Raw genomic sequence first — 24,728 nt, forward strand, 5'->3', positions numbered from 1 at the left:
AGGGACCATAAAAGTAAACCTACTTTCATAATGTGAAGGAGTCTGCAGAGATGTAAATCAGAAAGGACCAGACGGTGCTGGTCTGGCTTCCTTTCCCCGCCTTTGGGCTGTGTGGTGCAGACATCATGGAAGAGATTGAACTGGGTGTTTATAATCCTGTGGTTCCACTCAGGATCTCAGCACATTTCTCCCAGACTGCGCCTTATCTTGTCCCCTCCCTGCTGCCGTCATCTGCTCCTCCTGGCTCCTCCTGGCTCCTCCTGGCTCCTCCTGGCTCCTCTCTCCTCCAGTCTCTACCTCCGCAGTCCAATCTGTGACAGGGCTGCCCGCCCAGCTCAGTTTCTGCAGTTCAGTTTACCAACACCCTGAACCTCTAGTGAGGAATAGGGAGCTCCAGGATCAACCAGGTAGTAGAGGAGGGAGTCAGGAAAAGTTCTTTTTCTGATGGGAGAGCAGGATGAAGCCTCTAGAGTCTGGGACCCAGGGCTGCACAGAGGATGCCTAGAGAAAGGCATCTAGGTGCTTAGGGAGCCCTTTGTTTTCCTGATGAAGGTAACAGAATGTAACCATGTGGGGAAATAGGGCTGGTCCTAGGAAAAACCCTTCAAATGAACACAAATAGACCTTGCAGGGAAAAAATGAAAAGAAAAATTGACAACGATAGTTTGGATGGGTAAAAATGCGTAATTATAATCATTTACGCGTCCTTCTCACTCATTATGCTTCATTAACATACAGCACAGCCTCCAGACGACTATCATTAAATGCACCAGACTGGCCGTGAGTGATGTTTTACCTGATTAGCAAAATGCTCACACTTGTAAACGCAGGTCCGCACAGCAGATTCTTTCTGCAAGATTGTTCTCGGCTTAAAACTTAAAAATACAGGGGGAAAAAAATCTATATATCTATATGTCTATATTTCCTCTGCCCTGACCACCCTCAAGGCTGACACAAAGGGGTTAAAATTAAGTGGGACTTAAGTTTTAAAAAGTAAGATGGGGCCTCTACATAAAGTTGAACAAGGCATCTGAGGCCCCCACAAACCTCCACCTTTTTTGGCCTCGAAGGCGGCAACCCTAGCCTCCCTCCTAAAGTCCTCCGCCTTTGGGACTAAGCAGGGAAGCTCACATCAGTGGCAGCCAAGGAGAGGGGCCGGCCTTGCCAGGACTAAAGAGGGAGGGGAGGGGAAAAGCAAGAATCGCCCACCCCGATCCCAGGCGGAGGGGCGGGAGCAGCGGGTCCCCGACCGAGCGATCAGTGTCGTGGGCTCTGTGCATCTCTCTGGAGCGGCGCGGGAAGGATGCTGGGCCACAGGGGCGCGCGCGCGGAGCGCGGGATGCCGCGGGGCTGGACTGCGCTCTGCCTGCTGAGTCTGCTGCGTGAGTACCCGCCGCGCGCGCGCGCGGCTCGCCGGGCCGGGCCGGGAGGGTCGCGGCTCCTCCGGAGGCCGAGCGTGCTCAGCCAGCTACACCGAGGAAAGGGACCCCCTGTCTCAACCCGCGCCCCTACGCCCATGGCTGCTCCAGGCTTTGGTTCGGACGAGGGCCGTGTGAACGGCCCAGCCCCTCACCTGTGAATCGGCGGGGGTGGGACGGGAAGAGAAGGCGACCACGCCGCGAGTGTGAACTAGCCCAGGTGTTAACCCGCGGCTAGTTTAAGGCGTTCCGGAGTCGGACAACGCGACTCGCTGGAGTTGTCTCTAATATAAAACACTTTGAAGGTGCCAGTGTCTCTTTGTGTTTACCAAAGGTGCGGAGCGCACAGATGAAGAGGGGAGGAGAGAGGCAGCAAAGTTTTGGGGCTGGTGGTTGATTCAGAAAACCGGGGCCCAGGCGCGTTGTGTAGAAGGGGGCCAGGTGTCCACAGACCACCCGGGTGGGGGAAGCTAGAATTGGACATTTAAGGAAAGGGAACAAAGCTAACCTGAACGAGGCTGAGTTAGGTGACAGGGGAGTTAGGAATGGAGAACAATACGTGAAAAAATCCTTGCACTTAGGATCGCAAAGCTAAGTTACAACTCGCTCTTCCAACACCCACACCCATTCCACCGGAGAGAAGGTGGCAGTGGATGGAGTTTGTTCTCTGAGCTACTTCCCTCTCCCACCACAACTCCTCTACCTGGCACCAACTCAAGATTGTTAGGTCTGGGGGGTGGGGGGGCGGGGGCTTCTTTCCCTTCCCCTTCCAAGTTCTGAAAGTAGTGGACAGGTCAGAAGACTAGTGGATCTTCCTCCTCATCCACAATGCTCTTAACTTCTTAAGTTGTTGCTCTCACTTTGGTTTAAAAAAACAAAGACACTCTAAATATTTATTCCTTATTGCTTTCATTTGGGGACAACATTCTCCAACTCATCTCATTGCACTTAGAAGGTTTTAAACATTGTAAGTTGTTCTCCCTTTTGCTCAGGATTCTGCTTCCAGCCCTCTAGGACTCGGGATTCCCTTCTCTTCCTAAAGGCCACCCAGCATGGACCCACAGAGTAGTCCGGGCCGGCCAGCTCAGCCTCTTTGCTCTCACTCTCCTCTGCTGTCCCTCTTCGGGTCCACCCAGTTGGAGAGCAGCTCATTCTGGACTAGGGCAAGCTCTAAGTTAGGCGCCCGGTCGACCTGTTCGGCAGCCCCAGACTGGCCCTTTGGAACAGGGAAAAAGCTGTCCCTGAGGTGTGGAAGCCCTAGAAAGGGGGACTCCCCTGAGCGCTGGCTGCACCCTCATAACAGGGGTGAGTTGATCAGAGGCTCCTCTCTGCTTTGACCACACAGCCTGCAATGCTGACCTGGTCCTGGGCCCAGCGAGGCCCACCCTTTCCTTATTTCCTCAGCTGGCTGGTCTCAGCCTCCCTGCAGCAGTGGGGGTGGGGGGAGCAACTTAACCTCTTCACAGCCTCAGGTCGATATGTTGAGAATGTCAGTATCTCAGCTTGGTACGGGGAGGGATGGGTACCTATTCCCAATCTTGCCAGACTGCATGGTCTGGTTTGTCAGCTTTATGCCTTCCTTGAGAATTTTCTAGGCCATGTGGGTTTTTTTGTAATACCAGCAGTCTTTTTCTGTCCTGGGATATACTGTGGAGTAAATGAAATGAGTGCCTGTACCTTGAAACGTTAATGAAGGGACATTGCAGAAATTCTGTGCTGTTTCTACTGAGACATTTAGGGCAGAAAAGGGTTTTCTCGTCACTCACCCCAACACAGAGCTTTGTTCAGGGAAGTTCATTTTCCTGTCCCTGTGAGACGTTGGCATGGGGAGGGGCATAGCAGCCAACCAAAGGTAGACTTTTTTCGTTGGAAATGGGGTGACCAGAATCAGGGTGGCAATGAGAGGCCACTGGCTGGGAAGAGGAGACTTTAAGGTCATTAAACACCCCACCGGTCACACTCACCGTTTCCTCCCGGCCCTCCATGGCCTATCCTTCTGACCTGCCCAACAACAGCCCCCAATCCTACCCCTTCACAGTCCTCTTCTTCCTTTGGGCCCTTCTGTGCATGCAGACCCCACACCCATATCCTGTCTGGGGCTACATGTAAGAGGGGAAAAAAAGAAAAGGGAAAAGAATTTTATCAGATATTTTCCAGAGGAGAGAGGACTCCACCCTTTGAATCTCTGCCACATGGCGACCAAGGAGGAGCAGCCTTGGGGACCTCTGACTAATTCTGCAGCCCCCAGTCCTCTGGCTTCTAAGGCCAACCCTGCTGGCACAAGCTGTGCAAATGCAAGTCTTCAGCAGCATTCCTCTTTGACTGATAAAACATGCCACCCGGGCCTCTTTTCCTTATCCTTTTGGCTCCACCTCCTGGGGGCCTCATTCACTTGTCCTCATCTCCTTCATCCTCGGAGTCTTTGTCTTCAAAAGCTCGGGGCAAAGAGTGCCAAACTGCAGCAGATAAACTCCTGCGCAGTCTTACAAAAACAAATAAAAGGGAGGAACAAATTCCACTTCTTCTGGTCTCACTGCCTGATTTCCTTTAGACCCTGGGCAGACAAGCCTGGGCTGCCTTTCAGGGCTGGATGGTGACCGAGCTCCACCCTCAGGGTGCCTGGGCCTCCCTCTCTCATTGACTTTGCTTGATCTAACCAAATGGCCGAGTGTGGAGAACTGAAAATGTGAAGGTATGGAAACAGAACAAAAACACCACCTTCCGGAAGAAAATGCTCAGAGTCGCCAGGACAGAATTTCCATATTTTTCTGGGCTTTGACTTCTCTAATGAGAACATTTTCTTCCCTCCTCTGCAAAGAAATAAAAACATATTATATACAAACGACATTTAGCCCCAAGGGCCCTGATTTTGCTGAAGACAAAGATGTGTGCCTCTTGTCTTGGGAAGGTGAGAGACAGAGGAGTGAGGACCTACCTCCTAGGACCTACAGCCAGAGCCCGCCTGGGAATGAGCCACTTCCCTTCAGGTGTAAATAAAGACAAAGGCCTTTTGGCTTGATTGGAAAGTCTGCTCTTTGTTGATTTGGGGTGGGGCAACCCTAAAGAACCCATGACTGATACCTCCCAGGGGAGCAGCATCTCTAGGTAGCCAGTTCCATTGTTTAAGAAAATTCCTCAAATAGTCTTTGGATAAGAAAACCTAGACCCCTGGACAAACTTTGGATGTGCTGTTCAACAAGAGGTTGAATTGCTGAGCATGATAAAAGTGGAACTTTGTATTTGATGGCTCAAGAGGCCAAAGGCTGAAGGACTCCAGAGTCCAAGAAGATAGAGAGAGGAGGGGAGGTTCCTGGAACAGTGGAGAGACAGTGGTGAGTGGAAGGTGGGAAAGACCTGGCTAGCAGAGAGTCCTTATGGTGCGGCATGGCCGTTTACCACAGTAGTGTCTAGAATTTCAAAGCTACTCCTCCGGGCTATCACCTCCTCCGGGCTGTGCTGTGATCTGGCTCCAGGCTCTCGAGCCTTCAGTAAGCATATACTGGCCTGGTGCTAGCAGTCCTCTGGGGAGGGCAAAGGAGTGGGTGCGTGGTAGGCCACGTGGAAGTAGTGCTGTCGGAGCACGGCTGCCGCCTGAGGGCAGGGAGGCCCAGAGCCCCACCCAGGAGTCAGTGGCAACCAGGAAAATGGAGGAAGACGTGACTAGGAGAAAGGCCCCAGAGAAAACTCAGGATATTGGGGTTCCAGAGTAAGTGGGTGGGGTCCAAGACACACTACTTGAATAGTAAAAGGAAGTCTAAGCACGCACAGGCACTTGGTTTACACTCACACTTCAGCTTAACCTCTGATGCACAAGAAGACGTTAGCCCAGTTCTTTGCTCTAATTCAGCCAGGCCCAACCCCCCAAGACCCATAACAAGGGTGCTTCCTGAATGCTCCCTGGAAAGATGGTGGCTCTTTATCCTCCAGAGAAGTTCATTTCATTTTTTAAAAAACTAACCCCATTCTTTTAAGCTTTTCTTTATCTTTCAGTAAAATTAGCCTTCCTGTCACTTCTAGCCATTAATTCCAATTCTATTCTTTCTATTAATTCACAGAATTATTCTGATCTTTCTTCATGACAATCCTTAAGGAACTCTCTAGTCACTGCACTAGATTATAAATTCCTTGAGGACAGGAGTTTATTCATTTATCTATTTATTTATTTAATCCTCACCCTAGGATATGTTTATTTATTTTAGAGAGAGAGGAAGGGGGAAAGAGAGAAACATCTGTGTGAGAGAGAAACATTGATCCGTTGTCTCCTGTAGGCACCCCAACCAGGGATCAAACCCACAATCTAGGGATGTGCCCTGACCGGGAATCGAACCCCAACCTTTTGGTGTACCAGATGGCACTCCAACCAACTGAGCCACCTGAGGACAGGGATATATTTAAATTCTAAGGACACTCACACCTAATAGTGGGAAGGAATCTTCTCTTAGTTTGTGCTCCCCACAACACTGAATGTGGTTTTTTGCACATCACTGGCACTTATGAAAAATAAGCATGAATAAACTAGTGAAATGTACCTTGAAGAAAGTTATTTATTCTCCCTCCCCAAATTCTTCTTTTATAGATCAGAGGTCAGCAAACTTTTAATCGTAAAGGGCCAAATTGTAAATATTTTAGACTCTCAAGGCATGGTGGTCTCTGATGCATATTCTACTTTATTTTATGTTACAACACTCTCCACATATAAAAGCCATTTTTAGTTCACTGGCCATGCAATAAACAGCCCACAGGTGGGATATGGTTCACCATCTGTAGCTGCCAACCGCTGATCTAGATGAAATAACACTAGGCTCTCAACCATGAGTTGGTTTCTAGAATTCTCTTAATTCTGGTTATCTTCTTATGGACACTCCCTAATTTAATAAATTTCCTCTTAAAATACAGCATCTAGTGAGGCCCCTCTACCTCAAGGCGGTTGGTGTGAACACGCCTGATGCAGTCGCCACTCAATCGGAGCGTTTATCCTGAACTCAGAGGACTGCGCTAAGCGCCCTGAGTAAAACAAACAAGTAGGAGAGATGGTTCTGGCACTGAAGAAATTTATAGTGGAACCGAAGGGACAAGCCCGAGACGCAGGAAACAGCATTCATGATTTGTGCTAGATAAGTGATGGAGGTACATGTCTCAAGGTCTTGGGGAAGCAGGCGGAAAGGGGCCTGCACTGAAGATAACCACTGTTTCTTCAGTGTTTACCAGACAAACTGCTTTACCCCGCTTATCTTTTTTATTCCCCAAAACATCTAGGAAGTAGCGGCTATTTTTATCCACATTTCACAGGTGAAGTTGAAACCGTGGAAGAGGCCTCCCACGGCCACGCTGCTGGATCGTGGTAGGGAGGGGCCCTTCCCTCTGTCGTGGTTTAATAGCAGAGCTTGAGCCCTTGTTTCCAGGCCCTGCCGACTCTTCCCACAAGCAGGGGGGCTCCCAGAAGAGGCCGTACTGTTTCCTCTTCCTAGTACTGTCTCTCTGCGGGCTAAGACACCCAGGAACTCCTCCGAGAAACTCTTCTTGAGCCAAGTGCTAGAATTTAAAAACACAGGCAGAACGGGGCTGACTGGCTAGGAGATCAGAAAACAACAGCAGCAAAAAACTAATACTAAGGGTCTATGAAAATCAAGACCAACTATAGGAAAACCCAGTCTCCGAAAGTACAGAAATTGAGCTATTTAGGTAGCAGACCTTTCTGGATTGCTGAGGATTTGTAACCTCCTCCCACTCTCACTTCAAAGAGTAACGGTATCTTCAATGTACTAGTTGTAGGTAGAAATCTTATAAGAATGTATGTAATATGCCTCTGCTTCCTTGAGTGTATAAAAAAAAAAAAAAAGAGGACTTTAACCTTTGTGATTCAGATGTGTCATGAAAATAATTGAGTCATGGTGACATCGTAATACTTGTTGAGGTGTACATATTTGTTTACTCCTACCATAAATGATTCCAGACTTGTGTGGGTTTTGATACTCATGTATGTTTTTCATTTATTTCTGTTCCTTCATTTTTAGCTGCTGCTTCTCCTCTTTATTGTTTGTTCCTAAGAGCCTCTTTCTAATTTTTATCTTCAGCTAGTATATCAGATAACCAAGCTTAACAGCACTATATGTAAAACAGGAATAATTGCCTCTGCATCGGTACCTGCAAGTTAAATGGATGACTTCTACCACATACGCTGCGTGACATCCTTTTTGGCTTCTTAGGATCCTCATTTTGCTTACTTCCTGAGACCGTGTCTTCTCCCCTTACTCCAAGTTCAAGAGTTGAGATCAAATCGGGTACTTAGGGTTAAATTGGGTTCATTAGGGAGACACAGTTAATAAAGTTGGAATGAAAAGAAAACAAGAGAAGAGAGCCTGTCTTTCTGTTTTAAATTGTACTATCATGTGCATTTAGGGGAAGGGCTGTGCCTTCGGTCTCCGAGGGAATGGAGTGTGGGTTCCATCAGTCGCCTTTTAGAGTCTGACTGGTGGCTGCTATTCCTGCCCTGCAGGGTAGGGGATCAGAAGTTCAGATAAAGAAAGGTCAGGTTTGAAGGTTTAATGCCATGGATGTGTGTGGGAAGTAGGATTAAAAAGACATCTGTGGCCCATCTTGATTCTTATAAAGGTCATTTCATGGGAACACACACTCTAAAGGGGACCTAGAGGCTGTGGAACAAAGAGACTCGCTCACTGACCGCCCCTATACTGCAGCACCTAGGCCAGGACAGTCTCCCAGGGCTCCGCCGTAGTGTCCCCTCTCCCTCCGCCAGCTTATACATGCCCCACGCTCAGCCTTGCCTTTCTGCCCTCCCTCTCTGTCCAGTTTCTCTAGAGTCTCAGAAGCTTCCCTGCTCACCCTGAGCTCAGGGACATGGGTCTGAGGCTGGGGTCCCACTGTCATTTGCAGATGGACCCTGTTAACACGTTCCGCAGTGCTTGGCCGGATGGTGGGTGGGAGGAGGCTGCTGCAGCTGGGAGCCCGACCCTAGTGGGTTGGTACCTGGCCTGGGCCCAGGGTTGCCTCGCTCATCTGGCACAGGCACCTCTGTCCTCAGAACTAGCAGCAGGTCTCACTCCACATCTGGAAAAGTTCAAAACGCTTTGTCTGGGTGAAGGAGGCCCTGGGGGAGGGGGTTCAAAAGCATGACATCATGTCAGCCAGGCCCAGCTTCCTTTGGGAAGAGAAAAGGGCTGGGCCAGGCCGGGCCAGATGGGATTCCTAGGAATCGATGTATGAAGAAGAGGAAAGGGTGGGCAGGAAGATGATGTCAGGAGGGGGTTCCAGTGGCGCCTTGGAACCGTACCTTGAAAGGATGACCCTTCAGTTCAGTTCCTACCACCGGCCCCCTACTGGGAATCCAAACCTTTAGGTCCGATGGCTGAGAGGTCCCTATTTAAGGGCAGAAGGAGACAAAATCTACTTCCCTGTCTATTTTATTTTCTTAAATTCCCTCCTTACCTTCGGCAGACAGGAGCCCCTCCTTTTGTCTCCTGAATGTGGAGGATGCGTGCTGGTCCTTAGCAGTTTAGCCTCCCAGACCCTCTACTTAAGAGTCAGCTAAACCTCTGTGGCCCCATTGCCCCTCTTCCCCCGTGAACTGTGGCCCCCTCTCTGCCCAAACCCTGGTGATTCAGGTTCTCATCTCTAACATGCAGCTAGCAATATTACTTTGCCTCCTGCTCACCTGCCTCATAATATCATCATCGATTGTTGTCCTCACCCTTAATTGTCAATCTTCTTGCAGCAGGGTGGTGGGGGGCATATATGGGACAGTGAGACTTGTCACCACCTGGGGGAAGCATTCTTGGCCCAGATTAATTGCTTTGAAACTGAAGACTAACTCCCTTCTTGTTGCTGAGAGAAAGAATAGCTGTCATTTTACATTGTTTTGTTTTTTTTTTTAACCTGGAAACCTCTGAAAAAGAGACACCTTGCTCTCAGGAAAACCTACAGACAAGCTTTAGGGATTTTCAAGAGCTTTTTCTTGAGGATATGAGCTCTGGATGCCAAGTCCAGCTCTAACATTCATAGGGTCCAAGCCAAGAGTACAGTGGAGGCCCACATACAACATGTCTAAATACTTCAAAATTACAACTAGCGGGTAAATAAAATATATTCTATTCTCAGACCTTGAAAAACAGATCTTCATGGCCACCTGAAAGGCCCGGTTTGAATTTGAGACTCTCACCGCCCTGGAATTCAGTTCCACAACATGGCTGAGCAGGAAGAGACGTCTCTTGGCCCCCACCCACCCCTCTTTCCTTCTTCTTAACCATGACTCTGGCCCACACCATAGGGGACCCTGCCTTTATGTAAGGGACACCCCACCCACACGCTTATGCTCTAACCCTTCTCCCTGCAAAGAGATACCCCTTGGCTCTCCTTGGGCCTCGGAGGTGCACATTCTGGTACTACAGTTCACCCTCAGAAGAATGGGCTGGGAGAAAAGGCCCCTGCAGGTCCTCAAGTGAGCGAGAAGTTCTAGGCCTTCTGGTCCCCAGCCTTTGATCTGGAAGAGAGGATACATGTCTGTTGGTTCCATGGACCCTTCATGGTTTGGGGAAGGGCAGAATGGGAGGAGGAAGAGTGTGCGCTCTAAAGTTCAGGTTCCAGGCGAGAAGCTTACCCTCCCTGGGCCTAAGGATGGCACTGCTGGGTACCCTGGGAAACACGGAAAGTCAAGGGGCCTCGCGAAGATCTTCGGGAAACTAGATCCAGGAACAGTATATGATAGCAATTTAACATTTATCTCATTGGTCCTCCCAAGAATCTATATAAGGAAAACCCCTCACTTTAACAGACACACAAATACACACACACGCACGCGCGTGCGCAATTGCAGTTACTGGCAGAGCCAAAATTTAGCTCTTTCTCATCTCACTACATCTGATGAGCAATCGGGCCTGCTGTTCTCCTGTTCGTCAGCTGGATTTCTAGGGCAGGGCTTCCTGAAAAAACCCCGGGGCTGCCTGCCTCAGTTCTTCAACTAGAGGAAAGCAGAATGGGTTTAAAGGCCAGGCAGGAAAGAATGAGGGGAGTTTGCGATGGGAAACCTGGCGTTTATCCAGGGATTAGCATGGTGAATGGAGAGTGACAGAGAGAGGATACGTTAGAAAGGGAAAAGAGATTTTAGCTCTTTGCAATATTTATCCAGGTACAATTTGATATTTTAATATTTTACTTAACATGTTATGAACATAAACTCATATACTCATGTTGCTATAGGTTTTCCGTAATTTTTTATTTGTAATGATTATGGCATCTTAGGTGTACTTGTCATTTATCCTATTGTAATTCATTTAGTTGCTTGCAACTTCTCCTTCTTGTAGATAATCCTCCTACAGATAATAGTGCGCCAGACACCTGGTGCGTACAAGCTTTTCCTTGCCTATTTCCTTAAGAAAAATCTAGTAGTGGAAAGTTAGTTGCCTGTCCAGGAGGATGTTCTTGTGTCCATTGCCTTGCCAGGAGAGGCAGGAGATGTTCTGACGCTTCACGAATTCGCATGTCATCCTTGTGCAGGGGCGACGCTAATCTCTATCATTCCAATTTTTGTATGTGTGCTGCCGAAGTCAGCAGGAGATGTTCTAGATAGATTCTACTTGAAGTCAAGAAATTAAACCAGGTGATGTCATGAGTCTCCAGGACAATTTAGGTTCTGACTTTTCCTCCTTGTTTCCCTATAGCCTCTGGGTTCACAGATACAGATAACGTGACTATTCCCACAGCGTCACCTACTTCAAACGTATCTTCGGTTCTCCTTACAAATGTATCCAACCAGGAAACCATAACACCAACTACTCTTGGAAATATCACCTGGCACACTGTCTCTCAGGAGAGCAATGGGACCACAGCAACCATCTCAGGTAAAAAATCTTCACCTTGGGCTCCCGAGGGATGCTGCTGGGGCTTGGGTAAAGCATTAGGACACTTGCAGACTACCCTCCGGGCCCCTGCTTACTCCCATAGATGGAAACATATAAGTCCCTTGTAATAATGGCTTGGGCATCATGTTTAGGGTACCTTGAAGTAAGTTCGAGATAATTCTTCCTACAGAGACAACTTTCTCAGGCCAGTGCCTTGGCAGCTGATCCTGATCAGTAATGAGTTCAGCTTAATGATAAAGATTAGATGAGAACTCCCTATAGATCTCTGATCTCTTCTAAGTGAAGGTGTGTACAGATTCAGATTGGGGTCTTTGACTTTTCTAGGGTGGGCCAGCCTCTAGTTAAGTTTCAGGACCCCGAGGGCATCTCTAACACATTCTAAATTATGGCTATGGTTCCAACAGCTGGCTTGACATGAGGTTGGTAAGGCTTAGGACATGAAGTGACCCTTAAATCCCCAAATTCCTTTTTCTGGGTTAAAGTTCATACCTATGTCATTATCTATAAAGTCTTCACTCAAGACAGTGAACTGAGGGATGTGTGCATGTGAGTGTGTTTATGCAAATCTGCCCAAATGCACACTGTTGTTTTGGTCTTTTTCAGAGGCTACAGTCAACTTCACATCTACCTCTGGGATCACCACCCAAGTTCTTGGAACCACGAACTCCTCCGTCCAGACACAGATCTCTTTAGTCATCACAGTGGCTTCCACCACAGCCAACATTTCGACCTCAGTGACGACCTTGGAGCCCAGCATGCCACCCGGAAATATTTCAGAACGCCCATACAGTAGCACTATTCCCGTGACATTTCCCGATAAACCCTATACATCATTTTCTTCTACCCCAAGTACCATCAAGGTGGGTGAATTAGGCCAAAATGGCAGATTGCCCCCTCACTTCATATGTGCACAAGCTTTGTGCTCCCTTAACCTCTCCTCATCCCAACCAATGAGATCTGAGTAGTTATGAATTACCACGAAAAATATGCATCTTAAATATTGCTGGAAGGGGTAGAAAGGGGAAGAAGGGAGTGGAGTCAGGTGGCAAGGAAGACCTGTGCCTTCGAAATTGCATTTCTAGGGAGTAGAGAATAAAGGGAATTCTCTGAAATCCATCCAGTCCTCGGTGGGGAGTTTTTTCTTGTACCTCCTGGTCTGGGCTTTGTCCAGGGTACCATTCCGCTTTGGCCATATTTGGAAACCATCTTCCATATAATGGGGCTGTTTTTCCCAAAATGTTTAGGACAAATACCATTTCCTGTGTGAGAGAGGGTCTGGCGGTTATGCCAGGCATATAGAGGCAGTGAGGAACTGAGTAGACCAGGGATTGGGAGCTCAACCTGCCCTTCTCAGCCTGCGGGCCAGTGGCTGTCACAGGTTTCAGCACAAAGGGGAGAAAACATGAGGGCGTGGAAGCTGGAAGCAGGCATTTAGGGCCCTGGTTTCTGTTTTTTAAAAGAGGCAGAAAAAGAATCTGTAGAGTCCTGGGGGCCAGGAGCAAAATGAAGGTCACCAGGATCTGCCTAGCCACCCCATTATCCGCCTGTTGTGTGGCCTTGCTGCAAAGAAATAATTCGCTGGAGGAAAAACAGCCCAAATGGGATAAGATCTTGTCCTCTTCCATCTCTGCTGAGCCAATGTTTACCAAGTTTGCAAATAGCTACTTGCCTACAAGCCCAGGCTAGTAACAAAGGTTTTAATTATCTGCTGGGGATAGGGGATAAGATGGAGGAAGAGAGTATGACTATTATAAAGCACTAATCCCCTAACAAATTTTAAAATTTCCTTTTCTCTAAAATCTCTTGAGAGCGTACTTCACAGAAATCAAACTGGAGAAGAGGTGGGGAAGAAATAAGAGTCAAAGATGCTGGCTTATCTGCTTTGCTTGTGTTTTAATACAGGGAGAAATCAAATGTTCTGGAGTCAAAGAAGTGAAATTGACCCTAGCTATCTGCCTGGAACTAAACGAGACCTCCAGCTGTGTAAGTCAAACTCCCTCCACCCCACTCCCATTCTCCCTCCCCTGCCACCCCCGCCCTGCCCCGCCTTCTTCCCACAGTCCCCTTGGCAATCTCCTTAGGCCATTTCAGACTAGAGGCTGTGGTGGGGTAGGGGGAATTTAAGCAGGGTCAGGCTCCTTAAAATAGCCAGTTCTGGGTTTAGGGAGTAAGAGGCCCCATCTGGTGGACAAAGAAGGCAGAGACAACTTTACTTAAATTTAGTTACTTTTTATCTCCTCTATAATATTTAATATATAGTTATATTTAAGGTTACTTGTATGTTAAGAAAGTCCTTCATGAAGTATGAAAGTCACCTAAAATATTAATTCCTTTATTATATTTATTTACATATAACTTTAATCCATATAGAATTTCTGTAATGCTGTATTTTCCATATAACCATTTTTCCTAACATTATTTCTTTCTTTGTTGACAAGAATGCCTCTTAGCTTATAGTATTTTTATATGTCACAGGACATATTCTCGACATATTTTTTGTGTTCAGTTTGTCTTTTTTTGTCTATTTTAAACATTTTTAAAGATGTTATTTCTTAATTTGTTTTTTTATTACCATTAGTCCCCTTTATATGCCCCTCCCCCCTCTGCCCCGCCTCCACCCCCACAATCACCACGCTGTTGTCCATGTCCGTGTATCCTTTTTCCTTTCTGTTCAACCCCTCCACCCCCTAGCTCCGTCCCCCAGAGCGGTCAGCCTGCTCTCTATGAATCTGACTCTCTCTTGCTTGTTAGTTCAGTTTGTTCATTAAATGCCACACATGAGTGAAATCATATGGTATTTGTCTTTCTCTGACTGGCTTATTTCACTTATCTTAGTTCTCCAGGTCCATCAATGTTGTTGCAAAGGGTAAAGTTTTCTTTTTTACGGCCAAGTAGTATTCCATTGTGTAAATGTCCCATAGTTGTTTTATCTACTCATCTGTTCATAGTTGTTTTATCTACTCATCTACTCTACTCATAGTTGTTTTATCTAGATGGACACTTGGGCTGCTTTGATATTTTGGCAATAACAGGTAATGCTGCAATGAACATAAGGGTGCTTAAACAGAACGCTTTTGCACTGTTGGTAGGAATGCAGACTGGTGCAACCCCTGTGGAAAGTGGTTAGAGATACTTGTGGACACCTTTTCCACAGCCACTGTAGAAAGTGGTATGGGTTAAAAATGGAACTGTCTTTGACCCAGTGATTCCATTTCTGGGAATTTATGCAAATAAACCCAAAACATTAAGTTTATTTTAAATTTTTAAAAAGTATTGTACTTTTACATTAGAGTACTTTTAAAATCTAGCCAGGCAGGTCTTTGCTCAGTTAGCTCTAAAAAATGAAAAGTATTTTTTATCTATTTTTTTAGAAAAATTTTAGGAACATCTTGTCAAGATAAAAAAAAATTTAAATTTTAATTGGAACAAGTCTAAAATTTCTTCTTCTTCTTCTTCTTCATGTAGGTTTGACGGAGTGGGGGGTGTTCTCTTGTATTGTTCAGCATCTTGTTTTTGTTTTTTTAATTTTTAAAAAAAATTTTATTGGTTTTATAAATTTCTTAAGATTATTTATAATATACACTTTTTATCATTTATCCCAATTGATTATTGCTGATATATTAAAAAGTTAACTGAGTTTTGAGTATTTATCTTGAGGTTAGTCATTTTGTTTTACTTGCTTATTAATTCCAGGATTTTTTTTAATTGATTCTTTTCTGTTTTTAAGGTAAGTTATCATACTATCTTCCACAAAATGTTTTTCTCCTCCTTGTGGGTAGTTATGCCTCTTGTTTCAGTTTCATGTCTTATTGCATTGGGAAGACCATCCAGCATGGTATTAATTTTTAATGATGATAGCAGAACTCCTTGCTTTGTTTCAGTAATCCAGTTTCCTGACAGTAATAAGGCTCTGGATGAAGGATGGAATGATAAGAAGAGTGGTATTTACTTACCAAAAAAATTTTTCTTACGAGTTGAGAATTCGTTTACAGGAACCATATATGTGATGTGTGACAAAGGTAGACCAGAAAAAGACTAGGAAAAAACTATTCTGTAGAGGGCACTAAGTGACTTATTTTGTCCATCCTGACAAAATACTGACATCTACCTGTGATTATCAGCTGAGGGACTCCGACTCAGATCTTTTAAAAGTACACCTAACAGAATTATTTAACTTTAGGACTTTTAAAAACAAAAGAAATTGTGAAGACATAAGTTCACACATTGGAAAAAAGAAGTGCAATTTGCAAAATAGCTGACTTAGATGTGACTATAAAATGCACATTAATATCCTGTGTGTTTCTGATGCTGTCAACCCGACTCATTTTTTTTTTTAAATGCCAAACCCTTTGCTAATTAGAGCTAAGAGGGAAAAGCCATCTTCTCTCTCTCTCCATCTTTTTTCTCTATCATCTTGGTGGAGTGCGTATTTTCCTGTGTACGACATGGGTCTGTGCCAGAATGCTCATTCTTTGTACCAATGACTTAGAGTTAATTGCATGGCCTTCTAGGTGTCTGTCCATTGCTTTTCAAAGTTCACATTTAACTAGGGTCATCATACAAGACAAGTGCCAGAAACTTACTGCTAGTCCAGAAATAACTCCTCTTATGTTGTTATGGCTTCTTTCACCCTGTGGTCTTTACTGTCTAATCTAGTTTGTGGCACAGCTCAGAACATCGGCACTCTGCTCTGAGATGTGGGGGAGGATCTGTGAGTGTCAATGGAGAAAGAGAGCAGCTCCCCTGATACCCTAAAGAAGGCTTCTGCTCTACCTGCAATGAAGCAACTCTATGGTAGCACCTGTGTAGTGCTATTGTTTCCTTGGTCATTCCACAGCTATTGATCCTCTTTTCTTCCGGAGATCCCCTCTTCCCCAGACCCGAAACAGCAGTGCCTCCTAGGACTCGCCACGGTCATTCTTCCCTCGTCAGCCATCCTTGTTCCAGAATTTTTGACCACAGCTCTCAGTTGTGTCCCACGTTCCTTTTCTGTGAGTCCTACCTGATTGTCTGATAATCAGTCTGCTCCAAAGGCTGAGGGATGCAGTGTTAATTTTCCTTAGGTTGCATTTGTACTTTTGGTGTCAGAAGGTGTTAAGTGTTAAGGTACTGGTTTTCACTGTGAGAAACCTAGGCCCTACTCACAGCCTAAGGAGAAGCATGAAGATTTGGATTCCCCTAACATCACGTCCTGTGTACTTATGTAACATTGGCAGGCTCCTGCAGCTATATTCCCAGAAGAGAAATACGCATGCATTGTTCTCAGCTACCCAGACACTCATTCTGCGCTGGTACACTGAGTAACCAACACGTTAGTTCTCTCTATGTGGACTCTTCAGACCTGTCTTCTGTAGATGCTTTCTGTATGCATTTATAACCCATCCATTCTTCATTTGTTTCTCATCCTTCACCTTTAGGTAGACATCACCTGTATCATCCAGGGAGAGATAGGGCGATCCCACCGTCTTCTCAGGCACCTGGTCCCGTATCTCAGGACTCTCATTAGCAGAACACATCACTCCAAGTCTGACTTTGATTTTCTCTGCTGCAACATCAGGTTAATTATTTTTTGCGGCTGTGGTTTCTCAAGTGGTTTCCAAAATGTGAGATTACTTTATTCTCTTATGACATGCCCATTCGTCCAAAGGAATCCACCAAAAAAAATTTTAATGGCCGTAAAATACATATATTTAACCATTTTTAAATGTATAGTTCAGTAGTGTTAAGTAGGTTCACATTGTTGGTAAACCAGTCTTCAGAACTCTTTTCACCTCCCAGAACTAAAACTCTACACCCATGAAACAATTCCCCATTTTCCCCTCCTCCTAGCCCCCGGCAACCTTCTTTCTGTCACTATGAATTTGATTACTCAAAGCATGTCACATGAGTGGAATCTTACAATATTTATCTTTTTATGACTGGTTTATGTCAAGTGTCATCCATGTTGTAAAACATGTAAGAATTTCCATCCTTTTTAAGACTGAATAATTTCCCATGGCATGTATATACTACATTTTGTTTATCCATTCCCCTACTGATGGACACTTGGGTTGCTTCCACATTTTACCTATTCTGAATAATGTTAGGAACATGAGTTCACAAATATCTCTTCAATGCCCTGATATCATTTCTTTTGTTTACATACCCAGAAGTGGAATTTCTGGGTCATATGATAATTCTGTTGTTAAATAGAGTTTATATTTTCCATATGCTGCACCATTTTATATTCCCATCAACAGTGCAAAAGGGTTTCAATTTCTTCATGCCCTTATTGTTTGTTTGTTTGTTTGTTTGTTTGTTGATGGTAGTCATCCTAGTGGGCATGAAGTGGGATCTGATTGCAGTTTTGGTTGGCATTTCTTAATGATTAAAGGTGTTGAACACCTTTTCATGTGTTTATTGGCCTTTTGTATACTCTATTGGAGAAATATCCCACCAATATGGTTTTTAGGACTACCGTTCTTTAGAGCTACATCTGTGTATAGGCAGAGGTTTTATTTATTCGGCGAGCTCACATCACCCTTGTTCAGCCACATTGACTTCATCTGAGGCAGGCCGCCTCCGGCCTCCACATCACATCCCGCAGCCCATGCCTGCCGTGCCCTGTGCCCGAGCACTGAAGGTCAGTTTCCATGCAGAAAAAAATAACCTACAGATGGACGGCTGATGAAGACAGCACGCGTCTTGGAAAGAGCCTGAAATCTGGAACCTAACTTCTCGTCCTTGGTCAGCTGCCCACTTGTTGTGGGACTTTTAGCAGGTTTTTAATTAGTTTAGAACCTATTTGAACATGGAGGCGCCTGCATTGTCAAACTCGCACCAAAGTAGATAAAATTATTTAAAAAGACAGAAATAGAGAGAGTGATTGATTCAGCATTGGGAAATATCTTAAAGGTCTTTTAGAAAAATATCTGTCCTCTCCACATTTCAATCCTTAACATGCTTCTTTAACAGGTTAAGAGTCTTTGCAAAGTTTGAGGGTGCTACTCTAGAAAGGTTGGATGGTTTTATTATTGTGGTTATTATTTTTGCAAAATAACTTGTGTGAGCAGGTGTAGTGAGGGGCTCACAAGCCTGATTCTCATGAGCAAAACAGCAACACTGTGGCTTCCTCCTGCCTACTCTCCCATGATACCTGCCCACAGCCTCTCTTGGGGGAGGATGTTTATTTCAAGCATCCGGAGAAGCATTGTGCTTTGTTCAGGATCCACCTGCTCCTCCCCAGGCCCAAACACAATTCACTGATGCTGTTGGATTCCAGAGTGGGAGTCTGGCCACTGTTATCCTGTTGAATTTAGTCCAAGAAGCTAAGCAAGGAACGGAGGGACTCCGTGTGAAGGCCAGGCCAGTTGGGATGTTAGATGGAACAACAATGCACTGAGTTCTTTTGTTTATTTGGTGCTATGCTCAGTTCAGTCTGGGTTCCAAAGTAGGTAATACATATTTGATCTCCGCACTGGGGAGCTTTACAGTCTGGTCGGAGAGAAATGACGATAACAGTACGGCAGAATAAGATTGACCATCAAAGTGTGGATTCTAGATGATATAGTGTATAAGGTATTGTTATGATTAATAGTAATAATAATTACTATTTTTAGTGCATTTTTCCAGTGCCTGTGGGGTTTAAAACAACTTGTTGGGCACTCTTCATACAACGCCTCCGTACTCACCTCAACAGCTCAGTCTTCAGCTAAGGAACCTGACACTCAGACAAGCTGCAGGACCTGTAGAGACTCTGGTAAATAGCACAGCAAAGGTTGATGCCCATTCTGACTGCGGATGGGGTAGGACCAGCCTCATGGAAGAGGTGGGATGCGAGCAGATTCCTGAAGGATGGGGAAGCCAAGGGAGAAGGCAGTGTTCTTCATTCTCCAGCAAGTGGGGTTGTGACAGCCGCAGGCTCTCCTGTCCCCAAGCTTCCTCACGGTGGTGCCTCCAGTCAGAGGCCTCCCCCCACCAGTTTCTCCTGTTCACGTTCTACTCTTCCTTCAAGGTCTACATTGAGATGCTTCTGATAACCCCAAACCAGACGGGTGCTCACCCTCCTTTGAATGTCATAGCATCCTTTTTGTTGTTGTTGTTGTTTTTAGAGAGAGGGGGAGAAGGGGAGAAAGAAAGGAAGAAAACCATCGGTCGTTTGCCTCCCATACTTGCCCCAGTGGGGGACCAAATGCACAACCCACACGTGTGCCCTGACCGGAACTGAACTGGTGACATTTTGCTTTGCAGGACGATGCCCAACCCTCTGAGCCACCCTGGTCAGGGCAATGTCATAACATCTTATTGTACCTTTCTTTGGTAAACTAGCTCTGTGACCTCTTGGTCTCTGTGCCTCAGCTTCCTCATCTATAAAATGGGGAGGATGACAGTACCCATTTCATAGGGTTATGTGAGGCCTAAATTCGTATGTGTAAAACACTTAAAACAGTGCCTGAGACATAGGAAACTGTTTACTTTCACTGCCATGCACACAAACTGAGGGCTTGGACATGTCAAATTCATGCTACCCCCCCACACACACACATAACATGAGACACACATGTAGGTTTTCACATGGTGTTTTATACTCAGGGCTTGATAAATGTCAGAAGAGCTGACTCTGAGGTGCAGCTTCTCAGGACTTGGAGGATTGAAGGAAGTGCTTTTTTTTTTCTTTTTTTGGCTTATTTTGATATGCAGGAGCCCTGCTCCTCTGCCCCTCTCAGGAAGGAGACATGTTCTAGTCAGAGACATGTCAGAAGCCCAGTCCTCCAGGCAGGACGTCCCTCCTTTTCACTCAGAAGGCATGTGCCAGGGAGGGCTAGTGCTCAGAGGAAAGCCAGGTATGGCTCTCGGAAGAGAAATAGGCCTAGAGAGGAAGGAGGGTGCTGATTATATCCAATATGGAGTCCAGATACCTATAGCAAATGCCGTTTTAAAGAGCCAGATTTTTCCAGAAGCAGAGCCTTTATCCAAGGACTTAACAAGGGACACCTGCAGAATTCATCCATTTCCTGAGGGGCGAAGCAGCAGTGGCCTGGGAATTCATTTGTCTGAGACCTCAGCTCCCAGGGGCCTTCCAAGACTACCGTCGGACTCACCTCTCTGTGACTTGGAGGTTAGCTAGTCCTGCTCTGCTGGCCTCACCCAAGCCCAGTCAGTCTCGCTCTGCTCCCTACACCTCCAGCTGATGGAAGAAAGCTGGGGCCTATAGCCAATCTTGACCTTGCCTTGTGCAAGAGCAAAGGAGCCTGGGTTTTCCTGCCTTGGGCCACAGTGGTAGGAAAATACCCAGGCTGCTTTCCAAGCTGGGAGGGCCCTTTGGCCTTCCACAGAGGCAGTCCTGCCTGCAAACAGGAAGCCTTCTCCTCCACGTAGGCTCAGTTCTGATAGCCCTCACGTGCCCCAACAGTATTACCCCAACAGGAAAGTTGTCAGAGCTGTTCAGGCATTTCCTCCTCCCCCATCTGCCCTCTGGACAGAGGAGAGAGTCTTGGTTTCCTTTCCTTGCCTGTGCAGGGGAGGCCACTCTGATTGGAGGCTACTGGAACAAATCCTGGGAGGTTCGAGAACAGGGTGTTGGAAGGGCACAGCCAGTGCCCTTTTTTGGAACTCACTGTTGAAGAATTACCGGAGTTTATCTTCTGAGTCTGAGTTCCCAAGTAGGACCCAATTCCCGAATATGAGCCAGTCAGCAACCTGGAGGGAGATCTGTGAATCTCAAAAGTATGGCTTCTGTGCTTTTAATGGGGGATGGAAAAGGGGATGGAAGACGAGACAAAAAACCCATTTCTATTTGAGCCATGATCTTTGTGAGACCCCTTGGAGAGTAAGAAGGAAGGGACGCAGGATCCCATTGAGTCCACAGTCGTAGATTTGGTCTCCACTCCTCACTTTGCTTTGCTACAACAGCATTTGGGGCTGTTGTAACCCAGAAACAAAGCTCTTTCTCCTCAGCATTGCTCTAGTCATACTTTTTGTTATTGGTAGTCTTTTTTGAATTTAATTTGAATAGTATATGTGGACATGGACATTCCTTAGAGATGATGATATTGTATTTCATAAATTTGTTCTCTGGCATCTTACACCTAAGACACTAATGGATATATGTTTTGGTACTGAGAAATCTTTGAGTGGTTTTTCTTATTGTGTGCTTGCATACATGTAGTTCATGGTATTTCTACCCCTGCCCCCCGCCCCCCGCAGCTGGAATTTTAGGAAAAAAGAACGCCTGTTGCGGAGGATTTAACCAGAATTATTGTCGAGACTCTGGATGCAGTTCAGGACATACTAGTAATTCCGTCTCTTGCTTGTCATTTTCCCCTGTCTTCCCAGGAGCACTTTAAGAAGGACAATGGAGAGCAACTGATCCAAGTCTTGTGTGGGGAGGATCAGGCTGAGGCTGGGGCCAGGGCGTGCTCCTTGCTCCTTGCCCAGTCCGAGGTGAGGCCTCACTGCCAGCTGCTGGTCTTGGCCAACAGAACAGGTAAGGGGCACATCTGTCTTGGAGGCGAGGAAGGGAGCGGGGCTGAGGGCAGAGGATGCTGGGTAGAAATCAGGCATCTTCACTCAGAGAGTGCAGGTGCTGGGGAGGGGGGCTGGGCTAACTTTGGGAGAGGCCCTCCTGAGATCCACTATCCTGGTCATGAGACCATCTTCTAAAATAGCTTAGGAGGATAGAGCAGGATGAGCTGGTCCAGCTCCTAGATTCAGCAACCCCTGTTTCTCATTCTAGAACTTTTCAGCAAGCTCCAACTTCTGAAAAATCACCAGTCTGACCTGAGAAAGGTAAGTTCTCTAAGATGAGGGGTCGGGGGGGTATTCACTGGAGTAGGGGAGGAAATAGTGATCCTCTCCAGACCTGCTTCCTTCCTCTCCTTCCTTCTCCAACAGTCCTTACCTTTCTATGCTTGAACCCAAATTCGACAGTGCAGCTTAATAAAGAGATGTCAGTCTTAAATCCTGTTTTAGAAAATCCCTGAGATCAATGTCTTCTTGTGTTTATTCACTGTTGTGTCACACACAGAGGTCTGGTGTGGGTTGGACCCCTTTCTAGAACCCACATTCTACAAGTGACTAGGCCGTCTTTTCTGTGTCTTCTCTTCAAGATGGGGATCCAAGACTTCACTGAACAGAATGTTGGGAGCCACCAGAGCCATTCCCGCAAGACCCTGATTGCTCTGGTCACCTCGGGGATCCTGCTGGCTGTCTTGGGAACCACTGGCTATTTCCTGATGAACCGCCGCAGTTGGAGCCCCACGGGAGAAAGGCTGGTTAGTTCTGGGGTCCAGGCCAAAGGAAATGAGGAAGAGAGTGGTCTTCTGGGGAAGTCCATGAGTGTCATGTTGGGGGAGGAGAAATCCCGGAAAGGGCACTTCTGTGTCTTTCCACAGAGATGCACATGCCTGCGTATACCATGTCCTTGGACGAGTCTAAACAACATACAGGGTGGGGCAAAAGTAGGTTTACCGTTGTTTGTATGGAACATAATACAATAATTAATACATAATAATACAAGTGTAAACTCTGTGTTTTATGTACTCACAACTGTACACCTACTTTGCCCTGCTCTGTATAGCACATTGGAGAGGGCGGGGACACGAACTGGGATCAGCCCCTCACTGTGGTCACAGATGGCTCATGTCATAGATGTATTATTTTCACTGAGATAGTTCATCTGGGTACAACCAGAACAGGCTGCCAAAGCAACCACTTATTTGCCAACGTAAATGGCAACAGGCACCCCTTGGCTCACAAGGCCGCATGTGGAGGGAAAACCAATTTGTGAAGTGTTCTGGATGAGGAAGGGCAAGGCTGGGGTTTGACTCGCGGCCTCTGGCCTGGGGGGGTCATGCACTCCGGGACTGCCTGGTTTCTGGCGGGAGCTGGCCCTTTGGCTGCGGTGGCATGGTGTGGTGCCTCTCCTCTGTCCTCTCTCCTCTAGGAGCTGGAGCCCTGACTGCTCTTCAGGAAGAAGGAGTCTGTCTGCACATGCAGCTACAGCCCCCCTCCTCCCTGTGTCCCCCCACCAGTGTCTCACTCCCCTGCTTACCAGATAATGCTCCTTTATTTATACACCGTCTAGGGCGAAGACCCTTATTACACGGAGAACGGTGGAGGCCAGGGCTATAGCTCAGGCCCTGGGGCCTCCCCTGAGGCTCAGGGAAAGGCCAGTGTGAACCGAGGGGCTCAGGAGAACGGAACCGGCCAGGCCACATCCAGAAACGGCCATTCAGCGAGACAACACATGGTGGCTGATACCGAATTGTGACTCCGCTGGGTGGGAAAAGGCTGGGGTTGTCCGGGAAGGGGGCCCTCCCTGCATCTGGCCACGGGCTGCCTCCCTGCTGGAGGTGCCATCCCCTGCCTTCTACCCTTTGCCACTGCACATCCCCCCACCCCTGAGGCCATTCCTGGGGCCCTGCACTGCACCATAGAGGGGTTTTCTCCGCCTTGGGGAGAGGCAGGTAACCCTGCCCTTTACACGTTCAGCTTCCTGACCCCAGACTCTGGTCTTCCAAAGGGCCCTGCACCAGAAGCCACCTCTTCTGTGGGTGACCCAGGTCCTCATTTTTGTTTTGTCCAGAGGGGTGAGCAGGGATCCTGATTCCAATGACGGTTGGAAATAGAAATTTCCAGAGATAGGAAAATGGGGTGGATTTTTTTTTTCCCTGAATAAAAAATGGTGTGTAAATACTGTAATTAAAGTGATAGTGAAACACATTTTTTCTGTGACTCTGACCCAGCTGGGTGTGTCCAAACGCCAGAGCACTTACTGTCTCTACCAGATCGGACTGGACTGTGCAGTGACGTAGTAGGGAGGGCCCCGCCAGGGAAGAGCTGGGACCATCTCAGGGAACACAGGTACCCACCAGGATGCTGCCCCTGAGGATAAGTCAACCAACTACTCCCTTCTCTGCGGGGAGACCAAGAAGGCTCACAGGGAAGCTGGCCATCTCTAGCCACAGAAAGAAAGGCAGACCCAAATGCAGCAGAAGCCTTCAAGATGGGGGTGGGGGTGTGGTGAGGAGGAGGGAGCCATACCCTTTGAGAATACCCTTCTGAGAAGAGGCGTGTTTTGGTGACTGTAGGCAACATATGCAAAACAAAGGGAAGGGGCCACGCCCTGTTCACCCTCTATTATCCCACCAGCCCCTGCCGGCACCTGGGAGTGGCGCGGAACAGTGGGGAGCTTCTGCTTTAGAGAATGGGCGCCAGCCTAGGACTCCAGGGCGGGCGGGCAGTCTCTGCCATCTGCATGGGACAGCAGCCGGGCTGTGGAGCCTTCTGTGGGCACACCAGTGCCTCTCTTGCCCAGACACCCCACCTCCACCTCAGGCCATAGGAAGTGGGGGAGGGTGAGCTGCCCGGACGCTACCCAGTAGCTTCAGGAAACGCTCCCGAGTGTGTCAACAGTGGCAGAGGCAGTTGGGGCCAAACAAAGGATCCTTCCATT

At 47.0% G+C, this 24,728-nt stretch overlaps 1 protein-coding gene and 1 pseudogene across 2 annotated transcripts; one reads left to right on the forward strand and one right to left on the reverse strand.

The window, feature by feature from the left end:
* Positions 1 to 1,233: 1,233 nt before the first annotated feature.
* CD34 (CD34 molecule) lies at positions 1,234 to 23,913 on the forward strand. Of its 2 annotated transcripts, none has more exons than XM_054563330.1 (8): positions 1,234 to 1,382; positions 11,093 to 11,272; positions 11,897 to 12,153; positions 13,196 to 13,276; positions 21,608 to 21,758; positions 22,008 to 22,060; positions 22,381 to 22,545; positions 23,358 to 23,913. In XM_054563330.1, the coding sequence occupies exons 1-8, from the start codon at positions 1,304 to 1,306 to the stop codon at positions 23,541 to 23,543; spliced, it is 1,152 nt and encodes a 383-aa protein (XP_054419305.1). In that variant the 5' UTR covers positions 1,234 to 1,303; the 3' UTR covers positions 23,544 to 23,913. The 2 variants fall into 2 exon arrangements, with proteins under 2 accessions (XP_054419305.1, XP_054419306.1); XM_054563331.1 differs by lacking the exon at positions 23,358 to 23,913 and adding an exon at positions 23,217 to 23,340.
* On the reverse strand, positions 10,884 to 10,984 carry LOC129062486 (uncharacterized; annotated as a pseudogene).
* Positions 23,914 to 24,728: the final 815 nt, after the last annotated feature.

Source organism: Pteronotus mesoamericanus, unplaced genomic scaffold, assembly GCF_021234165.1.
Source record: "Pteronotus mesoamericanus isolate MK-2021 breed Mesoamerican mustached bat unplaced genomic scaffold, CSHL_Meso_final scaffold_705, whole genome shotgun sequence".
Classification (NCBI taxonomy): domain Eukaryota; kingdom Metazoa; phylum Chordata; class Mammalia; order Chiroptera; family Mormoopidae; genus Pteronotus; species Pteronotus mesoamericanus.